Source organism: Pseudorasbora parva, chromosome 4 (assembly GCF_024679245.1).
Source record: "Pseudorasbora parva isolate DD20220531a chromosome 4, ASM2467924v1, whole genome shotgun sequence".
Lineage (NCBI taxonomy): Eukaryota > Metazoa > Chordata > Actinopteri > Cypriniformes > Gobionidae > Pseudorasbora > Pseudorasbora parva.
The window spans coordinates 42,056,970-42,072,590 of NC_090175.1; the positions used below are offsets into that span (position 1 = coordinate 42,056,970).

The 15,621-nt window shown below is 35.7% G+C and overlaps 1 protein-coding gene across 6 annotated transcripts in view; it reads left to right on the top strand.

Moving 5' to 3' along the window:
- tbc1d1 (TBC1 (tre-2/USP6, BUB2, cdc16) domain family, member 1) overlaps positions 1-15,621 on the top strand; it is a 111,298-nt gene that overhangs the window by 67,372 nt on the left and 28,305 nt on the right. For 4 of the 6 annotated variants that reach the window (XM_067441848.1, XM_067441847.1, XM_067441851.1 and 1 more), the window contains 11 exons: positions 673-762; positions 1,916-2,020; positions 2,452-2,584; positions 3,156-3,247; positions 3,813-3,923; positions 4,064-4,174; positions 4,393-4,479; positions 5,660-5,940; positions 10,885-10,983; positions 12,159-12,278; positions 12,686-12,822. In XM_067441848.1, coding sequence (XP_067297949.1) covers positions 673-762; positions 1,916-2,020; positions 2,452-2,584; positions 3,156-3,247; positions 3,813-3,923; positions 4,064-4,174; positions 4,393-4,479; positions 5,660-5,940; positions 10,885-10,983; positions 12,159-12,278; positions 12,686-12,822 — 1,366 coding nt within the window. The remainder of the gene's footprint in view (positions 1-672; positions 763-1,915; positions 2,021-2,451; positions 2,585-3,155; positions 3,248-3,812; positions 3,924-4,063; positions 4,175-4,392; positions 4,480-5,659; positions 5,941-10,884; positions 10,984-12,158; positions 12,279-12,685; positions 12,823-15,621) is intronic. The other 2 variants (XM_067441849.1, XM_067441850.1) reach the window with 2 other exon arrangements.

Genomic DNA, 15,621 nt, shown 5'->3' on the forward strand with positions numbered 1-15,621 from the left:
GGCTGGTTCGTGTGGCATCTTACAGGACTTAAGGATCTGCTGCTAACATCTTGGTACCTTATACCAGAGCACACCTTCATGGATTTAGTGGAGTCCATGCCTCGAAAGATAAGGGCTGTTTTAGCAGCAAAATTGGGTACACAATATTAGGTTGTCATAATGTGTATTTAGCCTCATCTGTGTATTTAGGATCATATAATGTGTAGCAAGCTGGATATTTTCGCACAAAGGGTGAACAGAGAAATAAAGCAACGACACAATGGTTTATTTTAAGTTCTCTCTCTCATCCAGCTCGTCAATGAATATCCTGGATGAATGTATGCTCGGTGTATCTAAAACTATGAAGTTATGATCTCATCTGTAGTACTACAGAGGAAAACTGGAGGTGGATCAAATAATATAGTGGTTGCGCTGAGGTCTTGCCTCACAGAGCAAATATGTGCATGGTCATCTGGTGAAACCACACACATGCACACACACACATGCTGTTTACACTGTAAAACAGGCTCAGCTCTGATAACATTTGGTCAGCATCCCAGGAAGAGCTATCATTAATGGCTTTAATGTCCGCACATGCATATACTTACTCTTTGAAAAGTGAATTTCACCCTCCATCATTTTTATCTACTCATGCACATTTATTTATTATTAATGTGTGTCTGTCTTTTGCAGATTGGGCGTTCTCAGATCTTTCTTGTAAGTCCTGACACTAAGAAAGTGGCCATAGAGAAGAGCTTCAGAGAGATTTCCTTCTGTTCTCAGGTCTGTTTCGTCATGTTAATGCTAAGCTGTTGTTGTAGCCGGTTAACCCCTTAAGCCAGAAGTGTACCGCCCCGGTACACCCCCAATATAGATGCATTGGAAAGCTGAGATTGTAAACTTTAAAATGATACCTATTTTGTGTTATTATTTAATATATGTAATATATAATATACATAATATACGTAGTTTTGTAATAATATGATGTATTTTATCATCAGTTTCTCATCATTAGATTTTCCAAATGTAATAAAACAATTTTTTTTCTTAAAATATAAAAAGAAACGTTCAGTTTATATTTAAAATAAATATTTTGGGGATATTTTATTTCCTTCCTGAGTTATTGCATGTCAAATAAGAAATATGTATAAAATTATTTAAACAACAGTTTTATAAATGTCAGGGATCGAACACAATGGCTACTTTTTTTCTAAATGCTTTAACTTTTGATTACTTTATGCTATCATCAAAAGATCCAGATGCAAAACACATATTCCTACCTGGGTTATTGCATGTCTAAATAAATAAATAAATAATAATAAATATATATATATATATATATATATATATATATATATATATATATATATATATATATATATATATATATATATATATATATATATATATATATAAATATTTATATTTACTGTGTGTGTTTGGAGTTATGATTCTTTAAATTTGTGCATGTCATTCAGACAAAAAACCCCTCTAAAAATACCCTCAGGGCTTCAGGGGTTATATATCTTATGTCTGCATAATGACTTTTAGTCAAATAGATATCTGATCAACAATCAGGCTTGATTGAGCAAGACCTCAAGCTAGCTGAATTCATAGCGTCATTAACATAGCTGAAAAGAAATCAGCCCTTTGTCTTTGCACTTGTCCACACTTGTTTTCTATATATTCTTATTCATTTGCTGCATTATAGTATTTAAACATTTTCCGAATGAGGCATTGTAACCTGTTAGTAAGTGGTATACAACATAAAAAGTTGTACTATGTTAGTATTTATATGATATCATTCCAAAGTTTTGGGTCAGTAATTGATAATAAATAAGACATTTTTCTTGAGTGGCAAATCAGTAGTGTAGTTGTTTAGTTGACTCATTGTTCTTTTTCCCCCTAATGATTTTCTCTTTCTTTCTTTCTTTAGGGTATTCGTCATGTGGACCACTTTGGCTTCATATGCAGGGAGTCGGTGGAATGTGGAGGCTGCCAGTTTGTTTGCTATGTTTTCCAGTGTGCGAACGAAGCTCTGGTGAGAAACATGGATGAACTGATGAAGGGATGAAGAATGTATTAATTCTTTTAGAGAGGATAGGAGAATTAGGATCTTTGATAATAATCTTTTTTTAGTCAAGTGAGGATAACTACAAAGTGCTCTGTAAGTGTTGTAGCAGAACAGCAGTTAGAAGTTAGAACAGTTAGAACAGCAGATAGAAAACAATGCTAATTGTTCAGTTTATGCACAAAAATACAATACATGGGTGGTCTTTTACATAGGAAGCCAAATGGAAATGAGCTGTTGCAAATGAACTATTTCAATCCCTTCATGAGATTTTTAGCTATTTAATTATCAGTAAATAATAATATTTTTACAGGATGCAGTTATTGTTTTTTTACACTTTCTATACTGTCAAGTTAGATGTTCAGAGCTGCTCAGTGTGAATGTCACTCTTTCATGTTCAGGTGGATGAGATCATGTTGACTTTGAAGCAGGCGTTCTCTGTGGCTGCCCTTCAGCAGAACAGTAGGACCCAGAGTCAGCAGTGTGACAGCTGTCCCTTGCAGCAGCTGCACAAACTGTGTGATAGAATAGAGGGTGAGATGTCTACTGTTTGTCATATCACTCATGTTTTATCTCTGTATCAGTCCAGTGCTCTTTATTTTTGGATCTCTTCACGTTTTGCACCTGTCAAAGGTCTAGAGTAGCAAAACTTATAGTGTGGACTCTCACATGTATTTGGGACAGATTTATTGGTTCCCTGTACACTAAAGGGACAGTTCATTCTAAAAGTAAAATGATGTTTTCCCTCGAATCATAAAAGGAGTTTGGAAAAAATGTTGCCCCCCCCATTAATTGAAAACATGCACTATCATTCAAAGGATTGGTGTCGGTAAGATTTGTTTTAATGTCCATAAGAAGTCTGTTATGCTCACAAAGGCTTCAGTGATGTGATCAAAAAAACAGATAAAACAGTAATAGTATAAATTGTCTTAAAATAACTTTTTTCTATTGAATTGAATTGAATTTAATTGGGGGGTGGGGGGTGTAATCAGAACATGAATTAGAAGGTTACAAGAGATTTTTGGCTCCCGGATTTCATTTTCGAGTTCTGCAGGCTTCAACAGTGCATACTTTGTACATGGCATGACACTGTGTTTATGTGCAGGTCTACATCCATCCAAAGCGAAGCTGGAACTGCAGAAGCATTTGGCAGGTCTGGATAATCAGGAGCAGGCAGCTGTGTTTGAGAGCACCATGGTGAGTTATTTCAATTTTAAAACCACTATAACACTACGCAAATACGCTTTAGTTCCCAGGTTCTCTGGATTAGCAGTGTGTGTCAAATCCTTTAAGTGTGGCATTCAAGGAATGTATTTTTTTGTTTAGAGGGTGTGACTGGTGTATATTAAACCAGTTAGTCCACTCCTCTAGTATCCTGAAACCCCAGTCAACCTGAATGTTTATCAACCTGATGAATGGGCCAATATCCTTAGACCATTAACTGTTTTAATTCTTTACTTTTAGATAATAGTTTAAATGTAATATCAGCTTTGAGGGTGGAACAAACAGGAAGTTGTCTTTATAATGTAATTCACTTAAATATGCCCCTGTTTTCACATAACTTTTATATATGTGAAAGTTTTGATCTCCTTTAAAAGTCTCAGATTAGCTGAAATTTGTGTAAAAGTGTAATAAATGAGAAATTCCTTCTGCTCTCTGTTTGTCATATTTCCCATTGACCCAGAGTGTGTTTTGTAAGATCGCTGATGCCACCTTGTGGAATTTTGGAGAGAAAAAAACATTTGTTTGTGTGTTTGAACAGAAAGCCAGGCCTAAGTCAGATCAGGAAGAGAATGAGATGGTTGTGTCATGTCTAAGACGACTATATGAGGGCAGACAAAAGACACACACACACAACGGACAAACAAAAAAGGTACACCACCTTTTAATTAATTTAGATCCTTATGGATATATGAGCGCTTCCATTTTGTTAATGCTTTAAAACTTTAATATTACAGCTGGGTTGCCTGTTCCTATACAATACTGTATACATGAATGTGTTTGACTTCTCAGGAGGTTGCTGTGAATGCTGAAAGCAGCGTGAGTTCCAGTCGTGTACGTCTTGAGGAGTTCAAGACTAGAGCAAAAAGGTCCCTCACCGAATCGCTGGAGGGGATTTGGAAGGTACACAAACATTTTTCACATTTTGAACAATTTGGCCCCCTCAACAGTTTTTATGCGCATCTAACATTCAAGGAATGCAGACCTTGTTTGGGACTTGTAGCGTGTAGCACGATTTGTGCTGCAGCTTTAGTAGGTCTAAGTGAACAAAAGAACTTAACTATAATGCCGCTTATCTATAGAAATATAACTTGTGAAAAAAATGTGTCTCCTTGTAATAGGGCAGCAATAAGTCCAAATCCCAGAGGGAGAACAGTGAAGGAGAGAGCATTTCCTCCAGCTCCACCACACTGAACAGCTCATATCAGGTCTGCACAACATGCACATCATCAATATATTTTCTGTCATTTAAGACTGGACGATATTTTTAATATTTATAGTAAATTTGTGATATTTTTTTTTTTTTTGAGAATGTAAAATTAGGCAAAAATATACCACCATTTGGCCATTTAATTTTCAGAAATGGATCAAATTTGCTATCCTTGTTTCATGACTTTAATCTATGGAAAAAACTAAAGTAAAAACAGTAACTTTGTGAAATATTATTTCAATTTAATATAACCTTTCTATTTTATTGTATAATTTATTCATGTGGTGGCTAAGCTGAATTTTCAGCATCATTACTCCAGTCTTCAGTGTGACATGATCCTTCAGAAATCATTCTAATATGATGATTTGGTGCGCTGCTTTATATTTTTATGTAAACTGTAGCTGTTTTTTTTTTCTTTCATTGATTTTCATTGATTCTTTGCTTAATAGAAAGTTCAAGAGAACAGCATTTATTTAACGTAGAAATTTTTGTAACATTATTAATGGCTTTACTTTCATTTTTGATACATTTAATAAATATTTTCTTTAAAATTGTTATTTCTTAATAATTAAAAAATCGTAGTGACGTTAAACCGCCAGATTATTTTATGGTTAGCAGTCCATACTTAAAGGGTTAGTTCACCCAAAAACAATTCTGTCATCTATTAATCACCCTTGTGTCGTTCGATATCAGTATGACTTTCTTCCGTGGAAGACAAGAGAAGATATTTTGGCGATAATTATGTTGATAACTAAACGTTTAGTTTCCATTGACTTCCACCATATGGACAAAAATACAATGGATGTCATTGGGAACCAGCATTGTTTGCTCAACAAAATATTTTATTTTGTGTTCAGCAGAACAAAAACAAAATGCATGGAACGTCATGAGTGCGCCATTCTGTCATAATGCAATTATGACAGAATTTCAGAAACATTAATGTACAATAAATAATCTGTAAGTGCTAATAATTTTTATTCCAAAAAAGAAATCCATTATGGGTAATTTTCATAACTACTAGCTGTTTACTGTTTTAAAACTTTATATTTGATTTTGAGATTTTTAGAGCTAGAACTATATTATATAAGATATCTTTTTAAGAAGACTTAACAAGTTTTTTTTTTGAAGAATGATTTATTTCATCAGAGTTGTTGACATTTTCTATTTTGTTTTTTAAGGAAACATCACTGGAGGAGCCCCTCTGCTCTCTCCTAACCTCTAGTCCACTCCGCTCTCACAATTCCACAGGGGATCTGAAGCGTCTAGAAAGCTCAGAGAGAGGTCAGGAGGATCCTGAGAGCCCGCCTCAGGGTTTCAGAAGACGCGCAAGCACAATTAGTCACTCTCCGATGCTGTCATCCTCTGAGCCAAGTCTCCCTCCTCTACAACCTACTGCTGCCACCAAGCCCAAACTGGTTCGACACTACTCCGTCAGCACAGACTCCCCACACCAGAGCAAGTGAGACAGTGTGTGTGTGTGTGTGTGTGTGTGTGTGTGTGTGTGTGTGCTTGCTGATTCGTTTGCTGTGGATTGATATTTAAGAAAAATGCGATAACTTAACATATTTTCCAGACTATAAGTCACACTTTTTTTCATAGTTTGGCTGGTTCTGCGACTTATAGTCATGTGCGACTTATATATCAAATTTAATTCATACTGACTGACAAGAATAAAGATTTAGCCACGAGAGGGCGCTCTATGCTGCTCCTGTAGCCTACCCCTGAAAAAAACTCTTAACTGAAATATTAACTTAAAGACAACAACTTAGAAATACTGAACAAAAACAAAATGCCCCCCATGAAGAAAATCCTATTCTGCAAATTACAAACTGAAGAGTTTGGTTGCAAAACGCGATAAACGAAATTTTTTGACATTTAGATTTTATTATTGGAAATCACTGTTTAGATGTACCATAATCTATGTGTGAATTGCTGCCATTAATAAGATTTAAAAATGTACATTTTAAGCCTCCTACAAAATGTATTTTTTCACAAAACGCGATATCCGTCAGCCCAGTTTCTTTACAAAGTGCGATAAAGAACATTCAGGATGCTGCGCGAGCGGATGTCACGCGAGGAGAGAGTCACCGCCGGTGAAGTGCTCCGAGTTTGCTCAGTGATTTAACGATAATAGCAAAACAAAAAACATATTTTTAATAAGAGGATTCAATAGGCTAACTAAAAAAGGTTTACCATTTAATTGTTTATACTATAGGCGAGCTGTCAGTCACGTATAGGCTACGTCACTGATCAACAGCTGTCTGTCAGTCAGAGAATCAAAGCTTCAGAGTCAAGCTTAACGTTATGGATTTCGATGACGGATTGGAGCCGGTCAGGAAGGAATCTAAAGAAAATCATCAAAGGGAGAAGACCAAACGGGCAAGGCATTCAGGGGAGCGAAAACATCCAAAGATTTATTTTGGTCATCGTGCGACTGCGAGTAACGTTGGTCTGTGTCATGCGCATGCGCGCGCGCGCACACGCACACACACATACACACACAAGCTTTTCTTATTGGTATTACAGTAGAATAATATAGCCTTTGGTGGATATATAGCGTTTTGCAAAAAAATAAAAATAATTATGTAGCCTATGTTCTGGCCAAAACTTACTCGGAATCTTATTATTATTAATCAATCTTTGTATATATTATTCCATATATTTATGATGTATTGTTTTTTTTAACCAATTTAAGATGTTTGACAATATTAAGATAAATATGTTGCATTTTGGCATGGTTTTTGACTTATTTATGAACTATTTATGGACATAAAATTAAATTAAAACTATCCTGGATTTGAAGAATATTGTGTCCCTGGCCTGCACTGAGCTCAAGTAATAGTTTAATGTACAAAAATTGTGAATTAACTTGACTGTTGATGTCTTAAATAATAATGTCAAATAACCAACATTTCTCAAAATGGATATATCTCGTTTTGCAACGAAACTCTTCATTTAGTAAAATATGCAGCCGAGAACGATTCACACTGCTTTCATCTCGCGCGGCTGAGCCTCTTCCTGCAGAGCGTTGTTCAAGCACCCATCTGTGGACTCGTTCCTTCAGCTCTGGCCATCTTGCTTTCAGTCCGCGATTAGCTTTTTGTTTTCTTCATTACAGTTAAAGTAACGTCTGCTTTTCGCCAGTCCCTCACCAGTTTCTCACTCACTTCAAACTTTCTTTCTTCTGCTCGATTATGCACAGCGTGTGGCTCCCGCTCTGCTTCTGCCCTAATGCAACTTATAGTCCAGTGCGACTTTTATGTTTTTTTTTCCTCTTCATGACGCGTTTTTTGACTGATGCGACTTATACTCTGGAGTGACTTATAGTTTGGAAAATACGGTAATGCAATAAAATTGAAACTTATTTAAAACTGATAACTATATACCGGTAACCAACATAGTACAGGTTTCTGAACAGGATTTTTACAGCCAAACCGATTTAATGTAGTCCTGATAAGCCAATATTGTGTTGTTTGGTTTTGTTTTTTGCAAGCTTAAGCTTTTAAAACTTGAATTATTTATTTTAAAGGTGCACTGTGTGAATTTTAGCGGCATCTAGTGGAAAGCTTCTCATTGGGCTCCACCCCCCTCACCCCCGAAGCCCATAGAGAAGCTGCGGTGCCTGACACAGAATAAAGATGTTGTCGTCGGACAGAGGAGATAGACAAACTGCCCTACAGAGTGCTAGTCACTGTTTAGGGCTGCTGTAGAAACATTAGGCCGCAAAATGGCGATTTCACTTTAAGAGGACCCATGGTGTATGATTGCAAAAAAAATTATTTTGGTGATATCTGACTATAATGTCCTTTGAACTTTAGTGAGGGGAACAGGCAGTGATTTATGTGGAAGAACAGCTACTAGTGTTAATGCAGATCAGATTTTTTTTCGTAAAGGTTTATATTATACCATGCTTTTTAACTTGCTATTAGTATTACTTTCTTCCGATCACCAGGACAAATCCCTGTTGCCGTACACTGGATGCATCATTCTGTACTCTTTTGCTCAAGACAGTAGCAAACAGTAAATTTATTCACCCCCTCAAAAGTTCCCTGCAGGATTTAATAAAACATCAATGGGCCTGTTTACACCTGATCATGAAAAGACTGGGAAAAGAAACTGGACAAGTGTAAATGCATCTGGTTGTTGAAGCCACATTTTAAAAAAAAAGAAGAAAAAAAATGTTTTTTGTCAGAGTATGCTATAGGCTACCGGTTCTTGGTAGTCACACACTGTATGACAGCGCTACTGCAATATGAGCTCTCCAATGCATAAACTGCCGCGAAATGAAAGTTCACCGTTGCATCCTGGACCTTAACAAACAATCGTCTTCATTAAAAGTAGTCAGACTAAATTATGTTATAGGTGTTAATACCACTTTTCCTACTATTGTGGTCTTTGATTTTCAAATTAGCTGATGATAAATAAATTGCATTAATTGATTTGCTTATTGTGCAGTAATTGAAGATTGGAAGACACATTGTGGTCAAGTGTAAAAGGAAGAGATTTAACAAAAAAGATAGCTTTCCGATCAGTAAAAATGCATGAAGTGAACAAGTGTAAACAGGACCAATGAAAGTGTAATCTGTATTATATTTTTCTATATGAAGCATAGACTTCAAACATATTATTGAAAAATTGTCATAATTCAAAAAAATTTAAGTTTTTTTTTTACAGGGTGTCCGTGGGGTTTTAAAAAGTATTAAAAAGTGATAAATCAAAATTTGTCAAATTTAAGGCCATTAAAAGTGTTAAATGTGGTCTCAGAGGTATTATTTTTTTCAAATTAGGTATTATTTTTTCAGACTATCAGGTGTCCTATTCTGATTGAAATTCTATCTGCGTTCGCGTTAGTTCGTCTAAATATGGGCTTTAGCATATCTGGGCACATAATCAAAGATCTTTCGTCTCCGTCTCAATGTATGTTTGATTCTGACGTCATATTCAGTGGTCGTTCGGCATCTCAGAACACTGCGCGCTCAACAGAAGTGGCTGGCTTACGTTTTATTTTAGATTAGCTTTAAGGCATATCTTCAACGACTATTCCCATAAGAGTAATCTTAAATGATTTATATTAAGTCTAAAATGAACAAAAAGAGTTGTGAGAGAATGAGGCGAGATCCATAGACAGTATATAAACAGTGAGATCCGTGTGTCTGTCTGCTGTTAAAGGGACAGCAGCCAATAAAGCTTACTGTCAGTAAAGTTAAAGAACAAAGGGAACAGAGAAAATGACTCGCTGCTCTTGACTAAATAACTTTTGTAGCTTTAATAAGGATTAACTATTTATTGTATAGTTTATGCAGTGCAGACTGCATATAACTTTTATAACTTCATTAAATTTCTGTATATTTTCTAACTGTTAAGACAGGAAGGGCAGGAGTAAACATGACATTTATTATTTGTTCATGTTAGCATTGTTTTAAGTTTACTTAAATTAAAAATGTTATTTTTTTGAAGCCTAATAATAAATGTTTAAAAAAAATCTGTAGCTGTATTAATATCAGTAATACTGGCCTTCATTCATAAAAAGATGCCATTTAAACAAGTATTTAAAATATACTGTCTTTATATTGTTTCTACATTAATTTGATTAACTGTGAAATTATTATATTAAAAAATATATTAAAAACGTACAAAAACATTTCTTTTTTTTATTGCGATTAATCACAGAAACAATGTGTGATTAATCTAGTTAAAGTTTTTAATCGATTGACAGCACTAGTTTTTAGTATTTTGTTAAATTCAACAACTTATCACAGTTATAGAAATGTAATATTTGGCTCAGGTTTTGTTGTTGGAAAAAAAAAACTAAATAATTGAATTGCTGAATTACCAATTATTAATTGAAATCAAATGTGTATGCAGTATTGCTTCTCCTTAACCCACCTTTGTGAATGTTGAGATCTATTTTACTGTGTCTGAATGATAACTTCTGACTGGTGTCGATTCTAAATATTCTTTTTTTGTATGTTATATATGTCAAAATCTGTGTAAATAATAGAAAGGTTGCTGATTAACACTTGCAATTCAGTGTCGTGATGGTTTTAAAAAATATTCTGAATGTAGTAAAAAAGGTATTAAAAAGTAGTAAATTTAACGTAAGGATTGCTGTATATACCCTGTTTTACATGCACAGGTATGTACAACATTTGTTAAATGCAAATATTTACAGACTCATACAGTCTGTCATCACCAGTGACAGACTTTTATCAATCAGTTACTGTGGGTGGCGTTTTTGAAATGGGGTGTGTGGAAGTTTCCTGATCTTATATCATCATATTTCTTAGTCTTTAATGTGAATTCAGTTCACAGTGTGCTGCACTTTTTTCATTCTGTGCATTTCTGCTTTTGTATCCCTTTGCACTCTCCTTTATCTTTTCCATCCTTTCTGTATTTTCATCAGTCCTTCCACCCCTCCGGCCACTTCCTCTCCCGTGTGTCAGCGGCCATTGAGGCCTCATACTTTAACTCATGATCTTTTCACCCGGCCCCTCAAGCGGAGGTGAGGTGTGTGTGTGTGTGTGTGTGTGTGTGTGTTTGTCGTCTCTTTGCTCTACTGTTGTTCACAAACAGGTCAGGGTACTTTTCCCCCATAAAATTATTTTATTGTCATTCTTTTCTGCATTTTCTGTGTAAACGCTTGCAAAAGCACAATGGGGGATTTCACTTACAGTATTAGGTTGTTGAAGACGCAGTTGACTACCATGATCGGCCTAGATCAATCGGAAACACACAAATCCCTTTCAATAAAATACCGTTTTCTGTTGGCATTATTTGCATCAGGCAAAAGATGCGGTTGTTTCTGAATCTGGTGCATACTGTAATGAGGCTAATTTGCATAGAGCCAGGTTTGGCCTAAAAAATACATCAATTTAAATGACTCAAGTCAGCATAATGTACATTTATTTTAGTGCACTTTCAGTGATTGATCAGTTTATTTTTGTCTTTATGATCTGTCTCCAAAAGATTAGGGTTGTATCAATATAAAAAAAATCAGGTCATTTATTATTTTTATGTTATGGCTGATAACTGATAAATGGCCAAAATTAAAATGAGATACTATTTTGTCTTACCCTAAAAAAAGAATAATAATTTTACCTACATCATTTAATAATTAATTAATTATTATTATTGTTATTATTGTGTTTTAACACCCACTCCCCACATTTCCTGGTGGGTAAAATCAAGTCCCAATACTAGGAGTATCATTTTTAATTCAGAAACAGCATTATAGCAGTTTTTTTTATTTTATTGTTTTATAGTTTTTATTACTATTTTGTATTCATCATGTTTTTAGTTTCACTTTATTTTTAGTTTAAGTGTTAGTCATTATGTAATGTGCATTTTTGTGTGTAATTGTTTTTCTGTTTAGCTTAATATTCAAGTTTCTCATATAATATTATCTTATTTTATTTCAATTAACAAACACAATTTTTAGTTTGTTAACAATAAAAACACTTTTCATGATTATTACAGAAGTATATGAAATTATAATGAATGAATTGTTATATGACTAAACTACAGGGTTTTGCCCACACATTTAGCATAACATATTTATCATGAATTCACCCCAGTGTGCCTGCTCCAACAAGAGCAAGAGTTTGCTTTTGTGCTGGTTTCAGTGTCTCTCTGTCTCACTCCTTTACTCTTTGGCCTCTCTCTCTCTCTATCTATCAGTCCATCAGGGCTGAGTGGCTTTAGAGCAAGATTACACTCCTCCTCCTCTGTTCCAAATTTCCTCAAATTTCTGGCCCCTTTAGTGGAGAGTGATGATACCTGTGACTCTCAGAGGAAGAGGTACTCTGTTTCACGTTCTGCTAATCCATCTTTCCATTTTTCTGTCTTCCATCTATGTTTTTCTGCACCTGCCACAGAGGCAGATTGGAGTGAATAAAGAATACATTGTAATAAATCAGGATGTGCACAGGAAATCAACTAATCCAGTACTTCTTGTTCTGCAACTAAGTTGTTGTTAAAATATGTTTTTTTATAAAAAAAATTTTTAACTTTAAATGCCTATCGCTAGTAACAAGCTGATCTAATATTGCATTTAAACATATGAAGTTGGGTTTGGTCTTGTGGAATTGTTAAATATATATCTACTCTGACAGAAGTCTGTGGCTCATTTTACTGTTGTCTGTCAATGTTTTTGTATATTTGTGAAAAGATGCATATGCTTATGTATTTCTGTGTTTGTGTATTAGTGACGTGGCAGCCCTGTCCAGTCCTGGTGCAGTGTGTGTTGTTGGGGATGACAGTCCATTACATAGCCGGAGACACTCCTGGAGACAACAGATTTTCTTAAGAGTCGCCACACCACAGAAGGGCTCAGACACCAAAGGTAATACCCTACTTAAATACATATTGTAGGTTATATCAATACAAAAAAAATCCTATATCATTTACACTTAAGTCCCTCTGCATGCTGTGGTTACTTTTGGTGTCCTCCAGGTGGCACTCTTGCTCTTAATTGACACGTTAAGGAACTCATGTGTGAGTTTGACAGGTGACATCCTACTTGGATTGATGTTTCTTTTAGCGGATGATCAAAATTACATTTATGACTCTCTTCCTTTCTCACACACTCAGACATGACTCTGTCAGTTCTCACTTTTCTTCTTTTCTTGACATTTTTTTTTTCTTTTTTTCTTTTCTTGAACTGCCAAAACAGCATATCAAGTATTTTATTTTGAAGTCTGTAACTTGTGAGTCTTGGCAGTACTTCACAGTTAAATGATGATTTGGTTGTCAAAACACCCCTCAGGTGTGTGTGAGTGTGAATGAGAGAAATTGTCATTAATTATCCACAATGTTGTTCAACTTCTTAGGCCTAAAACATTAATGGTGCAGTGTGTAGTATTTATGAGGATCTATTGACAGAAGCGCAATATAAAATACATAACTATGTTTTCAGTGGTGTATAAAGAGCTTACATAATGAACCGTTATGTTTTTTATCACCTCAGAATGAGCCATTTCTATCTACATACACCGCAGGTCCTCTTACAGTGAAGTGCCTTTTTGCACCATGTTTCTACAGTAGCCCTAAACGGACAAACTTCTCTACAGAATGCTAGTCACACTCTGCCTGCATGTTATGATCATGTAAAACAAGCTTTTAAAGGGTTAGTTTAGCCTAGAAATCTAGACGCACCTTAGCGGCAGCAAATTTAATCTGCCCGTGAGTGTCGTCTAGCAACTCTCAATACCCTTCTGAACTGTATTCCCCTAACTCTTGCCGGGCCAATCACATCGTGTATAGAGTCGGTGGGCGGGGCCATAATGACGACGGCCGAGTTGCGTTTGTCTGCTTCTAGTAAACACAGAAAGTGTAAGTTAAGCTTTTCTCTGAGAAAAGAACAAAGAACGGCACTGAAGTCATTCTTAAAAAGGGAAGATGTGTTCGGAGTTTTGCTGACCGGATACGGCGAATGTTTAATCTGTCAACAAGCTCTGTTTCACCTTCGTTGCTCTGATTGGTGTAGCGCTATCCTATCGCGTGCAAAGGGAGTTTGAAAGACAGCCGTTTATCCCGCCCCTCGGATTGAGCCCTGTCAATGAAGAGTTTCCAGACCAAACATCTTGATGTGGGTCTGGCTTGTCAGGCTAGGGTTAGTTCACCCAAAAATGAAATTTATGTCATTACTAACCCTAATGTCGTTCCACACCCGTAGGACCTCCATTCATCTTCGGAACACAGTTTAAGATATTTTATATTTAGTTTGTCCATGTTTGTCCACTATAGTAGTCCAGTAGTCCATATGTGACATCAGTTAGTTCATTACAATCTCTTGAAGCATCGAAATATATTTTGGTCCAAAAATAACAAAAACTACGACTTTATTCAGCAATGTCTTCTCTTCCGCGTTTGTTTTCAAACCTCAAATAAAGATTCAAACCGTCACGAATCAGTTTATTGATTCATGATTTGGATCGCCAATGTCACGTGATTTCAGCAGTTTGACAGTAACAAAATGTTCCATATGTTCTTGGGAGACTGAAAATATGGAGGTTTTTTTGGGGGGGGGGTTGTCAGAAAAGGCTTGTGTCTTCTTTACCCAGACAGCTGGAGAATATGGGAGATACGTGTCGCATATACTGTTTGGATCAACCAGTACTTGTCAGAAAGAGCTGCAACTCTTAACAATCTCCCTGGCTTCTTCTGTCTTCTCATACATTTTGGATGGATGCCCCGTTCTTGATAATGTTACTATTGTTTGTGTCACAATCTAATGCCTTGGATTTGTTTGTAGCCTTTCAACAATGAGATCCCATTGATACTTTATAAGCTCTTTATGGCCCATGACACTTGCTGTACCATACAATCAAAATGTCAGAAAACTCTTGAAAAGAACAGCTGAGATTTGTTTGGAATTAAACAGTGTCATTTCAGGTGAAGATGAAGATAGGTGTGTACTATTTCACATAAACTTGATGAGTAGGTCATTATAAACACAGACACAATTATAAAAGGGCGTGCACATTTAAACCGTGTGCACACTGTATGATTTATAATAGTCATGACAGTTTTTTGTCAGACTGTATGTAAATTATCCCTGCTGTAAGCCATGTCACACTGTTGTCATTAATGTACAGCAGTCAAGGTGTGTTTTAAATCCTGGGTTTTACATCATCAATCTGAGATGTGTTCAGAGATGTGAGCTGCATGTGGGAAAGAAATCGTGGCTAGCAGTCAAACTATTTCTAGCATTAGTTTTGATCATGGCTTCTCTTGAGAAAAATCCCGACAACTGTGTGTAGAAGTGGTTTGTTGTTGTCTTACTAATTGCATCGTGAGGTTCAGCTGAGTTTAATTCAAGTCACTTTACACTGTAAACGAGTTATAGATACTTAGATTATAAATAGGTATATGAAAGATTAGTTGTAAAAAGAAAATATTTCAGTCTTTCACGATTTGATTGGCCTGACCAGAGTTTGGCTTTTACAGCTCAGAAGTGTATTGAGAGTTGCTAGACGACACTCGCGGCAGATTAGATTTACTGCCGTTAGGGTACGTCTAGATTTCTAGGCTACCTCAAACTGAAAATGGTTGTGCACATTGTAAATATAGTGTTAGAGGTACATACATGGAGATTCCAAGGGAGCATAGAAATTTGTATGCTTTGAGGTCGAATATGGAT